General features: G+C 43.7%; 1 protein-coding gene and 1 non-coding gene across 2 annotated transcripts; both read left to right on the top strand.

Annotated features, from left to right (window-relative positions):
* Window positions 1–4342: 4342 nt before the first annotated feature.
* Window positions 4343–4414, top strand: Trnad-guc. The gene has a single exon. It is a non-coding gene; the product is annotated as a tRNA-Asp (tRNA).
* Window positions 4415–4719: 305 nt separating this feature from the next.
* On the top strand, window positions 4720–20038 carry LOC6603880 (kinesin-related protein 8). Its single transcript, XM_026994263.1, has 2 exons — window positions 4720–5688; window positions 19426–20038. Exons 1-2 carry the CDS (start codon window positions 4720–4722, stop codon window positions 19954–19956), a joined length of 1500 nt encoding a protein of 499 aa, XP_026850064.1. The 3' UTR covers window positions 19957–20038.
* The last annotated feature ends 1318 nt before the right edge of the window (window positions 20039–21356 follow it).

The following is a 21356-nucleotide window of genomic DNA, read 5'->3' on the forward strand; positions in this document are numbered from 1 at the left end:
AGCCGTTTGATCCGGCCGCCCCTCTTTGTTTTCTTCCTTGGGCGTTTTTCTTGTCGTGCCCTGTACTCAGCTATTGTGAGTGGGCGTGGTCCATCGTTTGGATACACTAATGCCTCTTGTAGGCTGAGTGCGTCCCTTTGCTCGGTAGGAGCAGCGTCGGCGAAGTCTGGTGCATTTTCTGCTGCTGGAGTGGTTGTGTTACTGTCCATCGACGGTGCAAGGAGCGGTCCTATGCCACTCGCACTTATATTATTGGTCCTTGCTGGGTCTAGTGGGGCCGGTGCTGGTCTTCGCACAGGTTTTTATATTGCGTGTACGCTCTTTGTGGCGCGGGCTGTTATATCTCCTTGGGTATTATGTATTCCTGGCCGCATTGTAGCCGCCAAATTTAAGGGTATAAATTATAATGCAACATGGGTTTGTGCGTAATATCGTCGGCAGTCGTGCATGGGTCTGGCGAAACGGCTGGTTTGGCTTTCTGCTGGGTTTTTTTTTTTCTTGGCACTGGCACTGGGGACAACACTGTTTCAATAGTTTTTCCAATTTTCTTTTGACTTGGTCCGATTTTTTAAAACAAAATCACATGGTATTATATTTTTTTTTTTTTTCGGCCATTCTTTGTCTTTCAAAATTTTAACACTTTTTTTTTTTTAAAAATTTCTCTCTTTTTTTTTCTCAATCCTTAGATTGATCCATCGCGTAGGACATATCGAGTCCTGTCACGACTCGATATGTCCTGTCACGGTCGCCATGTAAAATGAAATGTTCAAATCCTTTTTGTTGGATCGATGGGGCTCAACCCTCCGATCTGTTTTATTGTGATTTCTGTTCTCTGTTTTACAATTGTGGTTTGGGCTTTTGTAAGCCAAAAGCCGCGGAGCTGCGCTGCCAGTGACGCCGGCAGCGGAGCGGCAGAACTATGTGTTCTTATCTCTTATATGTTAATATGTATATGCTCAGCGCTGTTGGCAGCGAGAGCGCGAGGGAAGATATATGTGTGTATGCATGTATATTAGTGCCGTCAAGTCATGGGAACATGCTGACGCTGCACTTGGGTCGCTCGAGGCATTCTTGAGTGAATCGTAATACGATCACCCAGAATGTCTGGGACTTTATTGTTACGTAAACACTGAAACAAAGTGTTACAGTGTGTATTCTTTAAGTACCGTCGGTACAGTGGGTATTCGAAATAATGAATACTTTACTTTACTTTAATATGAGCATACTACAGCAGATCGTGGACAGCTTCAGAAAACGATGGCTGAAGGAGTACCTACCGTGCCTGACGACACGAACCAAATGGCATGGACCCCCAACCAACCCTATCCAACTCGGAGACGTCGTGGTTCTAGCGGACGAAACAAGCCCCAAGGTGCAGTGGAGGAAAGGCGTCATCATGGACCTTCGAGTGGCCAAGGACGGGATCGCCCGAAGCGCGGTGATCCGCACTGCATCTGGACTGCTAACTCGGCCAATAGTTAAACTGGCCAAGTTAGACGTGAGGACAACGAACCCACAATGGATCAAGGCGTAACCAGAAGTTTGGCAAACATCACGACAAGCGACGAAGTTTGCGAAGGGGTTGTTACGGCAGAAACCGCAGCGGCAGCTCTAAATATCACTGCGCCTAACAGTCCTGAATATCACTGCGCCTAACAGCCCTGAATATCACTGCGTTAACAGCACAAACATTAACAGCGCTGAGCAAAGGGTTAATCAGGGCGAACGGCAGCTATAGGCGAGAAAAGGAGAAGGCAAGAAAAAAGGAAGAACGAAAACAAAGGCAGCGGAAAAAGCACTGAAGCGGTACAAGTTTTTTAGCGCTAGCTCTCGTAGTTTAACACCCGCCCGACATTGTAAATGAATAAATGAATAAAATAAATGAAACAAATAAAACCGATTTAAAGAACAAAACCACGGGAGGCGTACTGAACACGGGAGGCTTATCAAACGTACGGCCCCAGATTTGGAGGCGTTGCCCGGCGCGGCAATAGATGTCATAAAGGACGTTGCAAATTTGAATAACGTTGTCGTCAAAGCTAACCAGGGGGAAACCTGAATCCTCCCCAAAGACAGTGATACCTATAGAGCAATTGTGGATCGTTTCGATGCCATTGGAATAGAATTCCACACATACCAATTGCAGACTGAAAAGCCTCATAGAATTGTTGTAAGAGACCTACATCATAGCACCCTAAACGACGAAAAACTTAATATTTTTTTCATTAATATTAAGCCTTGTGCAAAAATTAACGAAATTTACCAAGTCAAGACCCTTTGCCGCCAAAAAATAAGGATTGAAAGGATGCGAAAATCCACAGAGATTGCTCAATGTCGTCGATGCCAGGATTTCGGCCACACAGCCAAATACTGCCGCAGACATCACAACTGTGCCAGATGCGGTGAAAATCACCAAACCTCACAATGCACACGCCCCCTAGATGCACAGTCAACCTGCATTCACTGCTCTGGAAGCCATATGGCCAGTTATAAAGGATGCCAATGGTATCAGGAGTTTCTACGCCGATCAATGGGCTCCGCAAAGAAGGCAATTAATACGCACAGGACGGGTCATGTCCCCTTAAATAATCAAGTGGAATATGCTTACTCTACCACACTTCCTGGAGACCAGCAACAGTTTCCTACCTTGCAGTCTAGTCACAACGAGGGGGAACGTTGTGAGTTGCTGCGGACACCGCAACTCTACGGTTATACCCGATACTAAGTCAGTATGGCTCTCCTCCGGCAGACGCCGCTAATATTTAACGACACGACAAAGAGTGCGTGCGAGAGAGACAGAAAATCAGTCTGAGCGTGCCGTCGGGCGCTGCGTAGCCACTGCAAATTGATTTGTTCCTTTTGGCTAAAAAAAATGGTCTGATCTGATCCAGATTCAGCAATCTAATAGATATGGTCATTATCTATGATTCTGCGTTTTTAGTTTTCTCAAATCTGCAATATTGTGGATGCAACAGATTTTCGTCCTTTGTGGGGGCGGATGGGGGTGGGGCGAAATTCTGAGATATACGTTTTATAGTGACATCTTAAAGGAGTGTGTGCACCAAATTTGGTTACTCTAGCCTTAATAGTCTCTGAGAATTGTGGTTGCCTCAGATTTTCGTCCTTTGCGGGGGCGGAAGGGGGTGTGGCGAAATTTGGACAGGAAACGGTCAAGGTCCGATATCACAGGAGTGTGGATACCAAATTTGGTTGCTCTGGCTATTATAGGTTCTGAGATCCTTGAACTCATATTTTGCAATTGGCAAAACCGACCATGAAACCTGTGTGTTAGAGTGAGACAGAGCGAGAAAGAGTGAAATTGTTTTCGTGATTCTGGCTGTAATAATTATACGATCTGGTTCAGATTTTGATTTTTAGAAGATATAGTCATCTACGATTCTGCGTTTTTAGTTTTCTCGTATCGTCGAAATTGTGGATGCCACAGATTTTCGCCCTTTGTGGGGGCGGAAGTGGGCGGGGCAAAGTTTTGAAATATTTTTGGAGCAGTGACATATCACAAAAGTCTGGATCCAAAACATCGTTGCTCTAGCTCTTATAGTCTTTGAGCATTAGGCGCTGAAGGGGACGGACAGACGGACAGACGGACGGACGGACAGACAGACAGGGCTCAATCGACTCGGCTATTGATGCTGATCAAGAATATATATACTTTATAGGGTCGGAAACGATTCCTTCTGGACGTTACACACATCCACTTTTACCACAAATCTAATATACCCCAATACTCATTTTGAGTATCGGGTATAAAAAGCGAAGAAAAAAAAATTTTTGCATCTCTCACCGACGGGGAATTGAACCCCGGTCTCCCGCGTGACAGGCGGGGATACTGACCATGCAACAGGCCCTCTTCTTCCACCATCTTTGCTCATTATGTTTCCTTCCCGGGTTCGTTTCGGTTTCTGTTCTTCTCTGTTCTCCTCTCTGCTGCACTTCGCGGTCCCAAGGTGAGAGGTGTTAAAGTTTTATGGAATTTCAACAACGATAAATTATAATTACACGCAGCGCTGCGCATAAATCTACCCACTCTCGCTCATAAATTCCTGCACACTCCCATAGATACACACATATACAGGCAGTCCTCAGTCCCGAAGCGACTTAAAACGCGTCAAAAATAATTTGTAAACACATCAAGAATCCTCCCCCTCCGGCATTAACACCTTTTGAGGGGGATTCGAGCCCTGTCTAAATATATTAAATACGAAATTAAACGCAAAACCAAAACTGAAGGTCCCGCTACTCTGCCTAGAACCACACGATAAAGAGAACTAAGAGTATATTCTAACCATTTTCAAGTGTAGCATTTGGCAAGATGCTTTCAACATCCTCGAAAGTATAGTGGTCAGTATCCCCGCCTGTCACGCGGGAGACCGGGGTTCAATTCCCCGTCGGGGAGAGATGTTAAACTTCTTTTTTTTCTTCTAATTTGTTAAATTGTTTGTTTTAGGCAAATTTTTCTTTTCGCTTGATTCTTACCTCACACAACATTTGTAATCTATGTCAAAATACAAATAAGACATTTTGGTATTAGTCTCACATAGTATCCCTATTGTAACAAGTCGAGCCATCTGTTAGAAAGTTAAGTATTCATTTGGAATAAGTATTCATTTGGAATTTGTTACTCCAACCAAAAATAAGTTTATTTTACCGATCGAAATTTCGCTGTTCGATTCGAAGATGTCCCACTTTTTTGATACCCCGATGTCTGTAGCAGTGCGCTTGCGTCCAATGAACAGCATGGAGTTGGAATGTAAAAGCAGCACTGCGGTGAAGCGAACACCGGACGGATTGCCCCATGTGTCGGTGGATTTCCATGAAAGCTTCGCTTTTAACTATGTTTTCGACCAAAGGGATACCCAGAAGGATCTTTTCGAGGCCTGTGTCCAGACGAGGTTGAAGAGACTTCTTCAGGGATTCGACGTGACCATCTTGGCCTACGGCCAAAAGGGTTGCGGCAAGACCTACACCATGGGCACGGACTTCAATGGTGTGATGGACGACAAAGTGGGCTTGATTCCGCGAGCCGTGCACTACCTCTTCCAGTACATTTCAACTCTGAAGAAGTCGTACACTTTCCGTGTGAGCTGTTCGTTCGTGAAGATCTACCAGGAGGAGCTATTTGACCTCCTCTTGCCAAGAAATAATTTGAGCAGCCGCCTTGCGGGGCCCGGTCTGACAGAACTGGAGGTCAGCTCCGCCCAGGAGGTAACCGATCATCTGATGCGGGGCTTTGCCAAACGGGCAGTGGGCGAGAAGCCTTCCGAATCCCATTCCATATTGACATTAACATTGGTGGCCAGGAAGTTGGGTGGAGGAGGCCCTACCTCTGAAACCACCACCAAGCTCAATTTTGTAGATCTGGCCGCTTCGGGATGCTGGATTTTTGGCAACGATGCTGACCGATCCAAAGGGGGTCTCGTGGCCCTTGGCAACGTGTTGAACACCTTGGCTTATGGGGAAATTGCGCCCGAATACATTCCCTACGGACAGTCGTTGCTGACGAGCCTGCTGCAGGACTCGTTGGGCGGCAGGTCCATTAGACTGCTTATTGCCTGCGTGAGTTCCTCCGACGCCAATGTATCCGAGACCATGAGAACTCTTCGCTTTGCGGATCGGACTCTGCCAGTCATGAAAAAGCCAGGGCTGCGATTGGATCAGCGATTGCGATTGGTCAGTAGGCTGAAGGATATCATTCAGCAGCTGAGCGGGGAGCTCTTGAGAGCAATACAGGCCGTGGCTAAGCCGGATGATCGTCAGAGGTTGGAGGATCGGGCCAAGAACCTCGAGAAAAAAAACCTAAAGCTGCATCAGGAGCTGGAACAAATCCTAATCGATACAGCCGATGCGGATGTGCGGGGCGGCATTCTCGCGAAGCACATCGTCCAATCAAAGACGCACGTTCGTCGGATAATGACAATGCTGGGATTACAGCGACAGCAGGAACCCGGTCCCCAATCGGTTCAGAGTGAGGGCAACCAGCTGTTGCAGACGCTTGTGGAACTCAATCGCATAGTATCGGACACCACTGGGCAGTTAAGGGCAAGGGACAATCTATATCTACAGACGCACAGCCAGCAGTCGTGGCAACAGTTCAACAACGGCGGTGGAGACTTCGGATTAGAAGCAAATGCTGCAGGACCAGAAGATCACGTTTCGACACAACAACAAGGAAATGACGAATACTACTATGACAGCGCCTGATGAAATTTAAGAACTATTTATCTTGGGTCAGGGCATATTTGATATGGTATCTAAATTAATGTTATAAATAATTACAGTTTAACGCTTATGCGTTTCTAGTTCTAGTTTCCAATATATACTGAATGGTTTTGGCTCAATTGTACCTATCAAATTCAACGAAACCCAAACAAAAACGAGGGGGAACGTTGTGAGCCGCGGCAAAGGCCGCGGCTCTACTTTATACCCGGTACTCAGTCAGTATATACGTGAGCTTATGATCTACATACATGAATGTAAGTTATAAAATATATTTTATACGTAAACGCCGCTCGAATTAGCTCCCAATTTAATACATTAAATTGGTACCCAGGGAACACCACGGGGAGGCCATCACGATGCAATGGGGTCACTCTAGCCAAAATATAATCTTGGGGACCTACGAGTCGACTTGAGCTGCTTTTAAAAGCATTTTTAAGCTCCATATTCCCCAAAAATTTAAAAAAAGGATTCCAATCCTTTATAAAAAATAAAAAATATCTAAACTAACAAGAATACCTATATACATACATAGAAATGATTAATAATAAAACTATTTCAACCTTAACTTAATTAACAAAATAATAAAACGGATAAAAATAAAAAAGGTTTAACAAAGGTAAAGACTAAAGAATTAATATAATTCAGAATACGGCTAAATAATACAAAATATTAAATATTTACACTAATGCCTGATTACCAAAAAAGTTTAGTCTTCTGCCTCTCTAACATTAACTAAAATTCCACTATGATAACTATAGATAGTCTCAAAGGTGCGCGCGGTGGCCCTGCTATCGGAAATGTTTGAAAACGCCCAGTCAATATGCGTATCGCAATTGGTTGTGGACGAGTTCAAATCTAACAATGACCTACAATTCCTTTCTGAAAGGAATTCATAAATTTTCTTACAGCAACCTGAAAGGGTACGAAGGCATAAATTAAAATCTCCTAACACTACGGAATTTCTATCTAAAAATGGATGCCGTTGAAATAAGACCTCAAATTCTGCTTCGAACTTTCGCAACGGATACGTGGGGGTTCTGTAAATAACAATAAAACCGACAGATTTGTACTTAAACAAAGCATACTCGAACACTGGAGATGATAAGTTCCCGGAATCCGCATAATATCGATTACTTTCAATAATACTACAATGATTCAAAAGTTCATTCCTAACGAATATTAGAATGCCTCTTTTCGGTCTAGCTCCGCTGGCTACGGACTGGCAATCTAACCGCACTGCTGTGGAAAAGCCAGGAATATTATAAGCTTCATTAGAGTATGTGGAAGCCTCAACGAAGCACAAAATAGAAGATTTGAGCATTAGCTGATCAGAACAGACATCGATAAAATGGCAGTGCAAGCTTTCCGTATTATGGAAGAAAATATTTAATTCGGACGGATTGAGTAAACAATCGAAGTGGGTGTGAAGTAACTTAGCGGAACGCAAGTTCTCCATCTCTTTCGCGACAGGACAGTCCCGCTTGGGTCTCGAAGGAATGAGTGGTCCAACGATATAAAGTCCGTTCGCACTGGTGGCCCTACTACAAGCTACATACAATGCTTCTTTTTGCATATTGGATGAAGTGTGGACGACCACTTTGCTGTATGTTGCTCCCTGACTCTTATGAATAGTTATAGCTTCAGCAGCTACAATCGGAAACTGTTTTCGGTCAATAGTAACTTGTTCATTTTGATGGTATTGAAAACTTTTTGTAGTTTTCTGAACTGGGGTCCAAGAAGATTCGTTACTATGGCTGCGCTTTGACCGTGCGTTAACTCCTACGCTTTCCTCGAGAAAATGTATCCAAAGAAGTTCGGGAGTATTGGATGAGCTGAGATCTATCTGCATTAAAACACCAGTGGCTCCGTTAACAAGACCATCTGATGTATCTACATTGACTGTCATCATATATTTAGCCGTGGTTTTGAGAACCAATGAAGTGCACAAGCCTTGTGTATTCGAAGTTTTGAAACTCTTAACAGAGTCCAGATATTTTGTTTTGATGTCTGGGTTAAGATGCTCGGCTTTGATGGAGTCTAAAGCTATTGAAGTATATTCTGCAGTCATAATCGATGATAGCTTCTCCTTATTGTACTTATCTGTCTCGCTATTGCTATAAAATAAGTGGATCGCATCTGTTGGTGCTTCACTGCCGTGAACTATTCGGTCCCTAAGCAATTGAATATCTTCTGACGTCATTACGGCCGATGCCATGTTATTTAGTGCGGTTGCAAAAGGTTGGTCATCTCGCTGTCGCATTATCTCTGTAAGTTCGAAAAACTTGAAGCCATCCCAGAGACTAGAGCCAACTATCGCACTGTATGGATTATGCGCTCCTGATGAGGATTTGAATATCCAACGATCACCTACTGGACATAACTGCCTTAGATCGCCAAACACGATAACAGAAATGCCACCGAAAGGACTCTCGGGCCTTGAAAATATTTGTTTTAGACGCATATCCAAATATGAAAACATTTTTTCACCGACCATAGAAATTTCGTCAATTATAAGAATTTTAAGATCAATAAATCTTGAACGCAAGGTATTTAACAAATCTGGACCCAATTGTTTAAAAGCATGGTTGGATTGATTGAGAGGTAAAGAAAACATTGAGTGAAGTGTGGCACCTCCAATACCAAATGCAGCTTTTCCTGTGGGAGCACACAGCAGAACTTTAACAGTTTCTGGGTTAGATCCTGGTCTACGATTAAACTCCTGGGAAATGGTCTGAAAAATGGTAGATATGGTTCTACTCTTGCCGACGCCTGCGCCGCCACCTACAAACTCATAAAAAACTGCCTTATTTCTCACATTATGCAGAACATGGGTGAGATAGGTTTTTTGCTTCAAATTAAGCGATCTAATCAAATTAGCTAAAATATTAAGGGAAACAATAGGAGGAAGCTTAATTAATCGAATACTTCTATCTTGATCCGCTGCCTGGTCATTCAAGTTCAAAACATTTATCTGGGAACTTATTTCTGGAATCGCTAAAGCCCTAAACTCCTCAGCAATTGCCTCATCAACTACCTCTTCACCTTCCTCCCTATTCTCTTCGGCTTCCATGGCCCTCCTAAGCGCGTCTTCCAAATCTCCTAATGCATTGAATTTTTGGAAATTTGAATTTACCAACTCCTGATGATTATTATAAAGATCCTCGCAATTTACGCTCACTAAATCTTTCTCTTCATCTCTCCACGGATAAAACAGCATAGCTAATGCTCTAAAATAGTTTGACCTATCTGTATTTATATTAAACCTCATATATTTTAAAATGGACGGCTTAGTTCTTTCCCTAATAAAACCACTATTATCGCGGAGAGGGATAAAAACTTCTACTTGTGCCTCATTTTCTTCGTCCTCTTCATCATCTCTATTTTGGCAGGTTCTTTTCCCGTTTTTAGAAAATTCATAATTTGCTGCAAAATCGGCTAGACACAGGCCCTCAAGATCAGTTGGTCTTTGTTCATACCGCTCCAGCAATCCTTTGACGAATATGTCAGTGGACTCCTGATGCATATTTTGTAGGATGCTTGTGGATTTGAGCATTCGAACTCGTTGCTCTGGAGGGAAAGTATTTACTTGAACACATTTGTTGCTAGTTCCGGACAACGGAATTCCTAGACAACAATATACGGCTTCCTGAGCAGATATCTCAGTGCCAGAAATAAATTTGTGACCAATATGCTGTAGCTTTTGTCTAATCGTGTAATTGCCCCCTTGAACTTCTTTTGCCGCCTCGCGCATAAGCTTTGAAATACCCCTTTGGGTTTTATTTATATAATTTATTATATAGCTACAGCATGCATAAGGGTCCAAAATGTATTGGATATCCATATTGGCCCTTTGCATTGAAATGATGTGTTTATTATAAGCATTAATGCAAATTTCAGCAAATGACCTTTTTAGAAAAATGTGTGGTTTCTTTAAACCAGAAGAAATTGCATATTTGTAGTCCTCGTAATTGAGGCTCACTTGTTCGTGCGAAAGAAAGTTCTCAAATATGCTCAAGTGATCAATCATATCAGAGGATTGATCAGAATTCAGTAGGTCTTGAATTTTCTTAAAATTTCCTTGGTGAAAATCAAGGTTCGGAGTTTCCTCTGGCAGTGGACTCAATATCTCCGTTTGGGGCATTGGAGGGTATGGAATACCGAATCTACAAACTTTTTTTCCACTTTTATTGGCTTTTTTAAGACATGACATGTCCTTATGCCGATGCTTTTGGTATTCAACATACGGAGCTAATTCAGAGTCTGTGACATCTACTGTAATATGTTTGTTAATGAAGGCTATAACTGTTGAAATTGACTCTGTACTGGTTAAGTCCACTGCTGGGGCATCTTTCAGCCAAAACATGCCGTGAATATGGGGGGAACCTCTTTGTTGGAATTCAACACGCCAATAATATTTAATGACGAAGTTTTCCCCGAAAATGCCCTCCCGATTCCTCATAACTTTTAAAATCTCGCGATACCTATAATCGAAATACCTAGCACAAGTAACTGGATCTGCCCTGATAAGACGGTCCTTTTCGGTGTAGGGTAGATTCATTGCTTCTTCTTCGCTAATGATCTCCCTATCTACGTTTTTTTTGAGCAAAACAAGCAACTCTGGCCACCGCGTTTCAGCAGCAGACAGAGTAATGAAAAAAGTCGGCAGGCCGAACTGACGAATCATGGCCATAACCTTCTTCTTTTCATCCTCCCAGTGAGCCGGAGACGATCGAATATCGCGAAGAACCCTATATCCCTCATCGTGGTTAATAAGCCCCCCTATGAAATTCTCATTAAGAGCGTTAGCTGCCGTTACTGCACTGGAAGTGCTCCGCTTACGTAAGCAGATTGAAATATTATTTCGAATCTTAATGAGTTCTAACTTCTTATAATTGAAGAATAGTTTGTCAGTTCTACAACCTCTCCTATCTACATTTCGAAGCTCTGATCTAACAATGGTTGTAAAACTTTGCGAAGATTGTCTTTTGACGCCTGCATAAATAGTGGGAAAGGATAACTCTTCCGAGTCAATGTCTAGAATCATGTCGAGAGGTCGTTGGCCTTGACCTGGTGCGATTTTGATAATCCTATCATCAAATGGTATGTTGTTTTCAAGCAGAGTTTCCTGACCTCCAGGGTTGAGCTCTTCGGCTTCTACTTCCTCGTCGGGATGGGCCGGCTCCGTATCTACATTCCTATCTCTATTCTGCATACTTTCTAAAAAGGCTGCGTCTGCTTGAGATGCTACGAATGGAACAATATCGGATGTGAAACCAGAGATCCATTGCTCGTTAACTACAACATTATGCTTTTTATACAAATCTGTGGTAACTAAATAACGAAGTGCTTCAAAAATTTTGGAAGGTCTAATGGTTTCAGCCATGAAAGCATGAAGATACTCTTTTCTGCGTTTGAGGTGGAGCTGAATTACCTGGGCTTCATGGAAAGCTCGTGGAAGCTCCTTCACGATATCGCTTACCGAAATAGGGACGTTTACCACTGCCCCTTTAATGGAATTTTGACCTCGCCCCCCAGGCAATATAGGCTTAATTATCATAAATGGAAGTCGAGGAGAAATCAGTCGTTCCTCTAATGGAGTAAGCCCCTTCAAGCAGTCGGGCAGCGTGGGGAAATCTAATTCATTGAAGAAAAGCTTAGGCTTTATACGCTTCTTAATGTTGCTATGACATGTTCTGCAGAATTTTAATGTTGGGCAATCAGAAGGGAATTCTAAAAGGCTTTCAAGAGCGAAAATTTCAGCACTAAAATCGCAATCACTTTCTAAAAGGACGCGAGGAATCTTACAAATTTGTTTGGGGAACCACAGGCCTTTGCAAGAAAGGCAAACCTGATCAGGACCCAGCTTTACATTCCTGTTATAAACTACTTTCAGAGCTTCTAGGCCACTAAGCCTGATTCTGGGTTCTATCTGAGCCCTATCTTCCTGGGAGATATTTTCTCGTTCCTGCTGCATTCGGGAGGCGTTTCTTAAATTTTGCTCAACTCTATTGCTGCTATCGCTCCTATATTGGCTAACTCTTTGACTAGCGGTTCTGGCAGCGTCAATTTCTAACTGTCGTGCTGCAGCACGAGCAGCTTGGCGTGCCAGAGTGTCTCGCGCTCGCGAGATACGCCTACGATCTACTAAGCTCCTTTCTTGGACCCTGCGAAGTCTATCCTGATCTCTTTCTAACATGCGTCTCCTTTCATTATTTAAACGTATGCGTTGTCGCCTCTCTGTATTCCGTTCTTGCTCTCTTGTCCTATAGTCCAAGTCCTGTCTACGTCTGGACCGACGCACAGTATTGGCCACTTGCTCCTCATGTCTAATCTGGGCGTCTGTTCGCCTAACTAAATGTTCTCCTGTATTCTGTTCTTGCTCTCGTGCCCTATATTCCGAGTCCTGTCTACGTCTGGACCGACGCACAGTATCGGCCACTTGCTCCTCGTGTCTAATCTGTGCGTCTGTTCGCCTAACTATATGATCTACAGTGTTCTGTTCTTGCTCTCGGGCCCTATATTCCGAGTCCTGTCTCCGTCTGGACCGACGCACAGTATCGGCCACTTGCTCCTCGTGTCTAATCTGTGCGTCTGTTCGCCTAACTATATGTTCTACAGTGTTCTGCTCCTGCTCTCTTGTCCTATAGTCAGGGTCCTGTCTCCGTCTGGACCGACGCACAGTATCGGCCACTTGCTCCTCGTGTCTAATCTGTGCGTCTGTTCGCCTAACTATATGATCTACAGTGTTCTGTTCTTGCTCTCGGGCCCTATATTCCGAGTCCTGTCTCCGTCTGGACCGACGCACAGTATCGGCCACTTGCTCCTCATGTCTAATCTGTGCATCTGTTCTTCTAACTATATGTTCTCCTGTATTTTTTATACCCGATACTCAAAATGAGTATTGGGGTATATTAGATTTGTGGTAAAAGTGGATGTGTGTAACGTCCAGAAGGAATCGTTTCCGACCCTATAAAGTATATATATTCTTGATCAGCATCAATAGCCGAGTCGATTGAGCCATGTCTGTCTGTCCGTCCGTCCGTCTGTCCGTCTGTCCGTCCGTCCGTCTGTCCGTCTGTCCGTCCCCTTCAGCGCCTAATGCTCAAAGACTATAAGAGCTAGAGCAACGATGTTTTGGATCCAGACTTCTGTGATATGTCACTGCTCCAAAAATATTTCAAAACTTTGCCCCGCCCACTTCCGCCCCCACAAAGGGCGAAAATCTGTGGCATCCACAATTTCGACGATACGAGAAAACTAAAAACGCAGAATCGTAGAAGATGACTATATCTTCTAGAGTGCAAAATCTGAACCAGATCGTATAATTATTACAGCCAGAATCACGAAAACAATTTCACTCTTTCTCGCTCTGTCTCACTCTAACACACAGGTTTCATGGTCGGTTTTGCCAATTGCTAAATATGAGTTCAAGGATCTCAGAACCCATAAGAGCTAGAGCAACCAAATTTGGTATCCACACTCCTGTGATATCGGACCTTGACCGTTTCGTGTCCAAATTTCGCCACACCCCCTTCCGCCCCCGCAAAGGACGAAAATCTGGGGCAACCACAAATCTCAGAGACTATTAAGGCTAGAGTAACCAAATTTGGTATCCGCACTTCTGTTAGATCTCACTATAAAACGTATATCTCAGAATTTCGCCCCACCCCCATCCGCCCCCACAAAGGACGAAAATCTGTTGCATCCACAATATTGCAGATTTGAAAAAACTAAAAACGCAGAATCATAGAGAATGACCATATCTATCAGATTGCTGAATCTGTATCAGATCAGATCATTTTTATAGCCAAAAGGAACAAATCAATTTGCAGTGGCTACGCAGCGCCCGACGTCACGCTCAGACTGATTTTCTGTCTCTCTCGCACGCACTCTTTGTCGTGTCGTTTAATATTAGCGGCGTCTGCCGGAGGAAAGCCATACTGACTAAGTATCGGGTATAACCGTAGAGTTGCGGTGTCCGCAGCAACTCACAACGTTCCCCCTCGTTTTGTTCTTGCTCTCGTGCCCTATATTCCGAGTCCTGTCTACGTCTGGACCGACGCACAGTATCGGCCACTTGCTCCTCATGTCTAATGCGAGAGTCTGTTCGTCTCAGTACATGTTCGGCGGTATTTTGTGCCTGCTCTGTAGCCCTATACCTTTGGCTCCTTCTGCGTTTGAACCGACGCTCAGTGTTGACCACTTGCCCCTGTCGTGTTCTCAATTCTACTCTTTCTTCTATATTCTCTACATGTTGGTTCCGTAAACGTACGGACTGACGCACGGACACTTGTCGTCTATTCTGTGCATTCTCTACCTGCTCGCCAGCGACGGCTGCCTGCTCTTCCTGACCTACACCGGAAACCTGCCAAGCAGTCTCTTGATTTAGTCCTTCCGTCTCTAGCTCTTGGTTTCTAACTGGTTCAACGAACTCAGGGGGTGCAGCTATTACAAGTTCCCTATTTTCAATCAACTCGATATTTTCTAAATTTCCTAAATTTCTATCTCTATTTGATCTGTTTCTCAATTTGCGTCTCTGAGACTGCTGAGAAGCAGATAGCCTACGAGGCATGACAAAATGTATGTAAAATATAATTAAACAAGAAAAATAAGAAAAACTATATAGTAAGAATATAATATATACATATAATAGTAATAATAATATAACTAATAATGAAATACAATATAATATATATTTATATATGTATATATATTATAAAACTATAATTATATATATAATATATAATATATATAAAATATATATATAATATATAATATACATATATATAATATATAATTAATGTAAATTAACTTTTAACTTCCCAAAGCGTCAGCAATCGGTGGCAGCGACGTCCCCTGGCGAGCGCAGCAGCGACGTCCGTCCTCAGCCGCTATGCAGGCAGCGACGTCCGGCCTCAGCCTCCAGTGACGCCAGCAGAGGCACCGAAAAGCGCGCGAAGCAACGACGAAAGTTAGCAACTGTTATTAGTTTCTAACTAACGATCGGCGCAGAAAAACTAAGGCCCTATACCTTAATAAGCAAGCACTACTTTTATTTAATAAGTTAAAAGCTAAACTAGTTTGAATGGGTTTAATTCGAAATCAGTAATCGGAAAAAAGTCTCTATCGCTCTGCCTGGCTCGATATCAACTGGTCCCACCAAAACACAGCCTATTGAGATTTCGCGGTCTTTTTACGAGTGAGTCACTCAAAAAAGAGAGAACGCAGTCAAAGCATGCGGAAAGACTCTTACATGGTGAATGCACGAATAAGGTGGCGTATGATAATCGCCGAAAGACAGCAAGTGTGGTGATGACGTCATCTTGTTAATAAAGACACTTGCATCCATATGTAAATGTGTAAGGATGTGAACAGACAGTTGGGAGAACTCTTTTCTGAGTGGGGCAGAGAAGCTTGCGGAACAAACGGACAATTGAATTCATGTTTTCCAAATAGACATAGAAAGTGAATTCACCAATGAGGTGCCGTATGATAATCGCTGAAAGAGAGCAGCTGTGGTGATGACGTCACATTGTTTGACATTTTCAGCTTTTGTATGTATGGATATTTGCTCTATTGAGAGAACACTTGTCTGTGTGGGACAGAGAACTGAGAGAATAACTCAAATAACGCAAAAAAATGGAGCGGCTTTTTTCTCATTTCTTCCATACGCATATTTGGAGTAAAAACATTTTCGTGTCCCCCTCCCTTACTGTAACGGTTAACAAATTGTTTACCAATTGCCTGGGCCTGGGTGATGCTCTCTCCCTCTTTTTGATTTGCGGAAAGAGTGAGAGAGCCCCTGGTGTTTAGATTTCGCGGTTTTTTTTACAGACAATTCTCATTCTTTCTATAGGCATTTACATATATGAGTTTCACACTTGCATTCGCTGGTCCCCCTTCCACTCCCTAACCATAACGGCTCATTCAAACAGCTGCATATACACATACTATATAATGTTTATTTATTTATTTATTTATTTACATATTTATGTTCATTGCTCTTGCTCTTCCTCTTTGGACAAGTGATATTGCTGGGCATGCTGTGTGTCTCTCTCTATTTAGTCTCTTTGTAGGCAAATGGACAGATTGATTTGTTAATGTGGGAGGGGGTGATTGAACTGAGACATGGACAAGCAGACACCGCGGTGCGCTTGTTTGAAGAGAGAGGGGCATCGGGTAAAGGGGTATTGGTCAGAACGTTGAGCGTAAAACAAAGAAGAAGACATCGCCTGCCAGCAGTTAGGGCTTGCATTGCCGGGGGTTGTTTTTATTTTTTTCAGGGCAGAGAGATAGAGAGAGAGGGAGATAGAGAGGGCGAACGCATAGCTGCGTAGCCACAGCCAATTGTTTTGCTCCTTTTGGCTATACAACTGATCCGATCTGATCCAGATTCAGCAATCTCATAGATATGGTCATTCTCTATGATTGTGCTTTTTTAGTTTTCTCGTATCTTCAAAATTGTGGATGCCACAGATTTTCGTCCTTTGTGGGGGCGGAAGGGGGTGGGACGAAATTTCGAGATATACGTTTTATAGTGAGATCTAACAGGAGTGTGGATACCAAATTTGGCTGCTCTAGCCTTAATAGTCTCAGAGATTTGTGGACGCCCCAGATTTTCGTCCTTTGCGGAGGCGGAAGGGGGTGTGGCGCAATTTTGACACGAAACTATCAAGGTCCTATCACAGGAGTGTGGATACCAAATTTGGTTGCTCTGGCTCTTATAGGTTCTGAGATCCTTGAACTCATATTTTGCAATTGGCAAAACCGACCATGAAACCTGTGTGTTAGAGAGAGACAGAGCGAGAAAGAGTGAAATTGTTTTCTTGATTCTGGCTGTAATAATTATACGATCTGGTTCAGATTTTGCACTCTAGAAGATATAGTCATCTTCTACGATTCTGCGTTTTTAGTTTTCTCGTATCTTTAAAATTGTGGATGCCACAGATTTTCGCTCTTTGTGGGGGCGGAAGTAGGCGGGGCAAAGTTTTGAAATATTTTTGGAGCAGTGACATATCACAGAAGTCTGGATCCAAAACATCGTTGCTCTAGCTCTTATAGTCTTTGAGCATTAGGCGCTGAAGGGGACGGACAGACGGACAGACGGACGGACGGACAGACAGACATGGCTCAATCGACTCTGCTATTGATGCTGATCAAGAATATATATACTTTATGGGGTCGGAAACGATTCCTTCTGGACGTTACACACATCCATTTTCACCACAAATCTAATATACCCCTATACTCTTCGAGTACCGGGTATAAAAATAACATTAACAAAAAGCGAAGAAAAATAGAATTTTTGCATCTCTCCCCGACGGGGAATTGAACGCCGGTCTCCAGCGTGACAGGCGTGGATACTGACCACTATACTATCGAGGATGTTGGAAGCATCTTGCCAAATGCTACACTTGAAAATGGTTAGAATATACTCTTAGTTCTCTTTATCGTGTGGTTCTAGGCAGAGTAGCGGGACCTTCGGTTTTGGTTTTGCGTTTAATTTCGTATTTAATATATTTAGACAGGGCTCGAATCACCCTCAAAAGGTGTTAATGCCGGAGGGGGAGGATTCTTGATGTGTTTACAAATTATTTTTGACGCGTTTTAAGTCGCTTCGGGACTGAGGACTGCCTGTATATGTGTGTATCTATGGGAGTGTGCAGGCATTTATGAGCGAGAGTGGGTAGATTTATGCGCAGCGCTGCGTGTAATTATAATTTATCGTTGTTGAAATTCCATAAAACTTTAACACCTCTCACCTTGGGACCGCGAAGTGCAGCAGAGAGGAGAACAGAGAAGAACAGAAACCGAAACGAACCCGGGAAGGAAACAAAATGAGCAAAGATGGTGGAAGAAGAGGGCCTGTTGCATGGTCAGTATCCCCGCCTGTCACGCGGGAGACCGGGGTTCAATTCCCCGTCGGGGAGAGATGTTAAACTTCTTTTTTTTCTTCTAATTTGTTAAATTGTTTGTTTTAGGCAAATTTTTCTTTTCGCTTGATTCTTACCTCACACAACATTTGTAATCTATGTCAAAATACAAATAAGACATTGGTATTAGTCTCACATAGTATCCCTATTGTAACAAGTCGAGCCATCTGTTAGAAAGTTAAGTATTCATTTGGAATAAGTATTCATTTGGAATTTGTTACTCCAACCAAAAATAAGTTTATTTTACCGATCGAAATTTCGCTGTTCGATTCGAAGATGTCCCACTTTTTTGATACCCCGATGTCTGTAGCAGTGCGCTTGCGTCCAATGAACAGCATGGAGTTGGAATGTAAAAGCAGCACTGCGGTGAAGCGAACACCGGACGGATTGCCCCATGTGTCGGTGGATTTCCATGAAAGCTTCGCTTTTAACTATGTTTTCGACCAAAGGGATACCCAGAAGGATCTTTTCGAGGCCTGTGTCCAGACGAGGTTGAAGAGACTTCTTCAGGGATTCGACGTGACCATCTTGGCCTACGGCCAAAAGGGTTGCGGCAAGACCTACACCATGGGCACGGACTTCAATGGTGTGATGGACGACAAAGTGGGCTTGATTCCGCGAGCCGTGCACTACCTCTTCCAGTACATTTCAACTCTGAAGAAGTCGTACACTTTCCGTGTGAGCTGTTCGTTCGTGAAGATCTACCAGGAGGAGCTATTTGACCTCCTCTTGCCAAGAAATAATTTGAGCAGCCGCCTTGCGGGGCCCGGTCTGACAGAACTGGAGGTCAGCTCCGCCCAGGAGGTAACCGATCATCTGATGCGGGGCTTTGCCAAACGGGCAGTGGGCGAGAAGCCTTCCGAATCCCATTCCATATTGACATTAACATTGGTGGCCAGGAAGTTGGGTGGAGGAGTCCCTACCTCTGAAACCACCACCAAGCTCAATTTTGTAGATCTGGCCGCTTCGGGATGCTGGATTTTTGGCAACGATGCTGACCGATCCAAAGGGGGTCTCGTGGCCCTTGGCAACGTGTTGAACACCTTGGCTTATGGGGAAATTGCGCCCGAATACATTCCCTACGGACAGTCGTTGCTGACGAGCCTGCTGCAGGACTCGTTGGGCGGCAGGTCCATTAGACTGCTTATTGCCTGCGTGAGTTCCTCCGACGCCAATGTATCGGATCTTTGCGGATCGGACTCTGCCAGTCATGAAAATGCCAGGGCTGCGATTGGATCAACAGCATGAGGATGAGGTCAGTAGGCTGAAGGATATCATTCAGCAGCTGAGCGGGGAGCTCTTGAGAGCAATACAGGCCGTGGCTAAGCCGGATGATCGTCAGAGGTTGGAGGATCGGGCCAAGAACCTCGAGAAAAAAAACCTAAAGCTGCATCAGGAGCTGGAACAAATCCTAATCGATACAGCCGATGCGGATGTGCGGGGCGGCATTCTCGCGAAGCACATCGTCCAATCAAAGACGCACGTTCGTCGGATAATGACAATGCTGGGATTACAGCGACAGCAGGAACCCGGTCCCCAATCGGTTCAGAGTGAGGGCAACCAGCTGTTGCAGACGCTTGTGGAACTCAATCGCATAGTATCGGACACCACTGGGCAGTTAAGGGCAAGGGACAATCTATATCTACAGACGCACAGCCAGCAGTCGTGGCAACAGTTCAACAACGGCGGTGGAGACTTCGGATTAGAAGCAAATGCTGCAGGACCAGAAGATCACGTTTCGACACAACAACAAGGAAATGACGAATACTACTATGACAGCGCCTGATGAAATTTAAGAACTATTTATCTTGGGTCAGGGCATATTTGATATGGTATCTAAATTAATGTTATAAATAATTACAGTTTAACGCTTATGCGTTTCTAGTTCTAGTTTCCAATATGTACTGAATGGTTTTGGCTCAATTGTACCTATCAAATTCAACGAAACCCAAACAAAACGAGGGGGAACGTTGTGAGTTGCTGCGGACACCGCAACTCTACGGTTATACCCGATACTAAGTCAGTATGGCTCTCCTCCGGCAGACGCCGCTAATATTTAACGACACGACAAAGAGTGCGTGCGAGAGAGACAGAAAATCAGTCTGAGCGTGAAGTCGGGCGCTGCGTAGCCAGTGCAAATTGGTTCGTTCCTTTTGGCTATAAAAATGATCTGATCTGATCCAGATTCAGCAATCTAATAGATATGGTCATTATCTATGATTCTGCGTTTTTAGTTTTCTCAAATCTACAATATTGTGGATGCAACAGATTTTCGTCCTTTGTGGGGGCGGATGGGGGTGGGGCGAAATTCTGAGATATACGTTTTATAGTGAAATCTTAAAGGAGTGTGTGTACCAAATTTGGTTACTCTAGCCTTAATAGTCTCTGAGATTTGTGGTTGCCTCAGATTTTCGTTCTTTGCGGGGGCGGAAGGGGGTGTGGCGAAATTTGGACATGAAACGGTCAAGGTCCGATATCACAGGAGTGTGGATACCAAATTTGGTTGCTCTGGCTCTTATCCTTGAACTCATATTTTGCAATTGGCAAAACCGACCATGAAACCTGTGTGTTAGAGTGAGACAGAGCGAGAAAGAGTGAAATTGTTTTCGTGATTCTGGCTGTAATAATTATACGATCTGGTTCAGATTTTGCACTCTGTCCGTCTGTCCGTCCCCTTCAGCGCCTAATGCTCAAAGACTATAAGAGCTAGAGCAACGATGTTTTGGATCCAGACTTCTGTGATATGTCACTACTCCAAAAATATTTCAAAACTTTGCCCCGCCCACTTCCGCCCCCACAAAGAGCGAAAATCTGTGGCATCCACAATTTTAAAGATACGAGAAAACTAAAAACGAAGAATCGTAGAAGATGACTATATCTTCTAGAGTGCAAAATCTGAACCAGATCGTATAATTATTACAGCCAGAATCAAGAAAACAATTTCACTCTTTCTCGCTCTGTCTCTCTCTAACACACAGGTTTCATGGTCGGTTTTGCCAATTGCAAAATATGAGTTCAAGGATCTCAGAACCTATAAGAGCCAGAGCAACCAAATTTGGTATCCACACTCCTGTGATATCGGACCTTGATAGTTTCGTGTCAAAATTGCGCCACACCCCCTTCCGCCTCCGCAAAGGACGAAAATCTGGGGCGTCCACAAATCTCTGAGACTATTAAGGCTAGAGC

Source organism: Drosophila persimilis, unplaced genomic scaffold (assembly GCF_003286085.1).
Source record: "Drosophila persimilis strain 14011-0111.01,24,50 unplaced genomic scaffold, DperRS2 tig00001637-arrow-arrow-pilon, whole genome shotgun sequence".
NCBI classification, from domain to species: Eukaryota; Metazoa; Arthropoda; class Insecta; order Diptera; family Drosophilidae; genus Drosophila; species Drosophila persimilis.

Coding starts and splice junctions, on each gene's coding strand:
- LOC6603880 (XM_026994263.1), top strand. CDS start 4,720: ATGTCTGTAGCAGTGCGCTTGCGTCCAATGAACAGCATGGAGTTGGAA. Junction 5,689..19,425: donor TGGATCAGCGATTGCGATTG/GTCAGTAGGCTG, acceptor CATGAGGATGAG/GTCAGTAGGCTGAAGGATAT.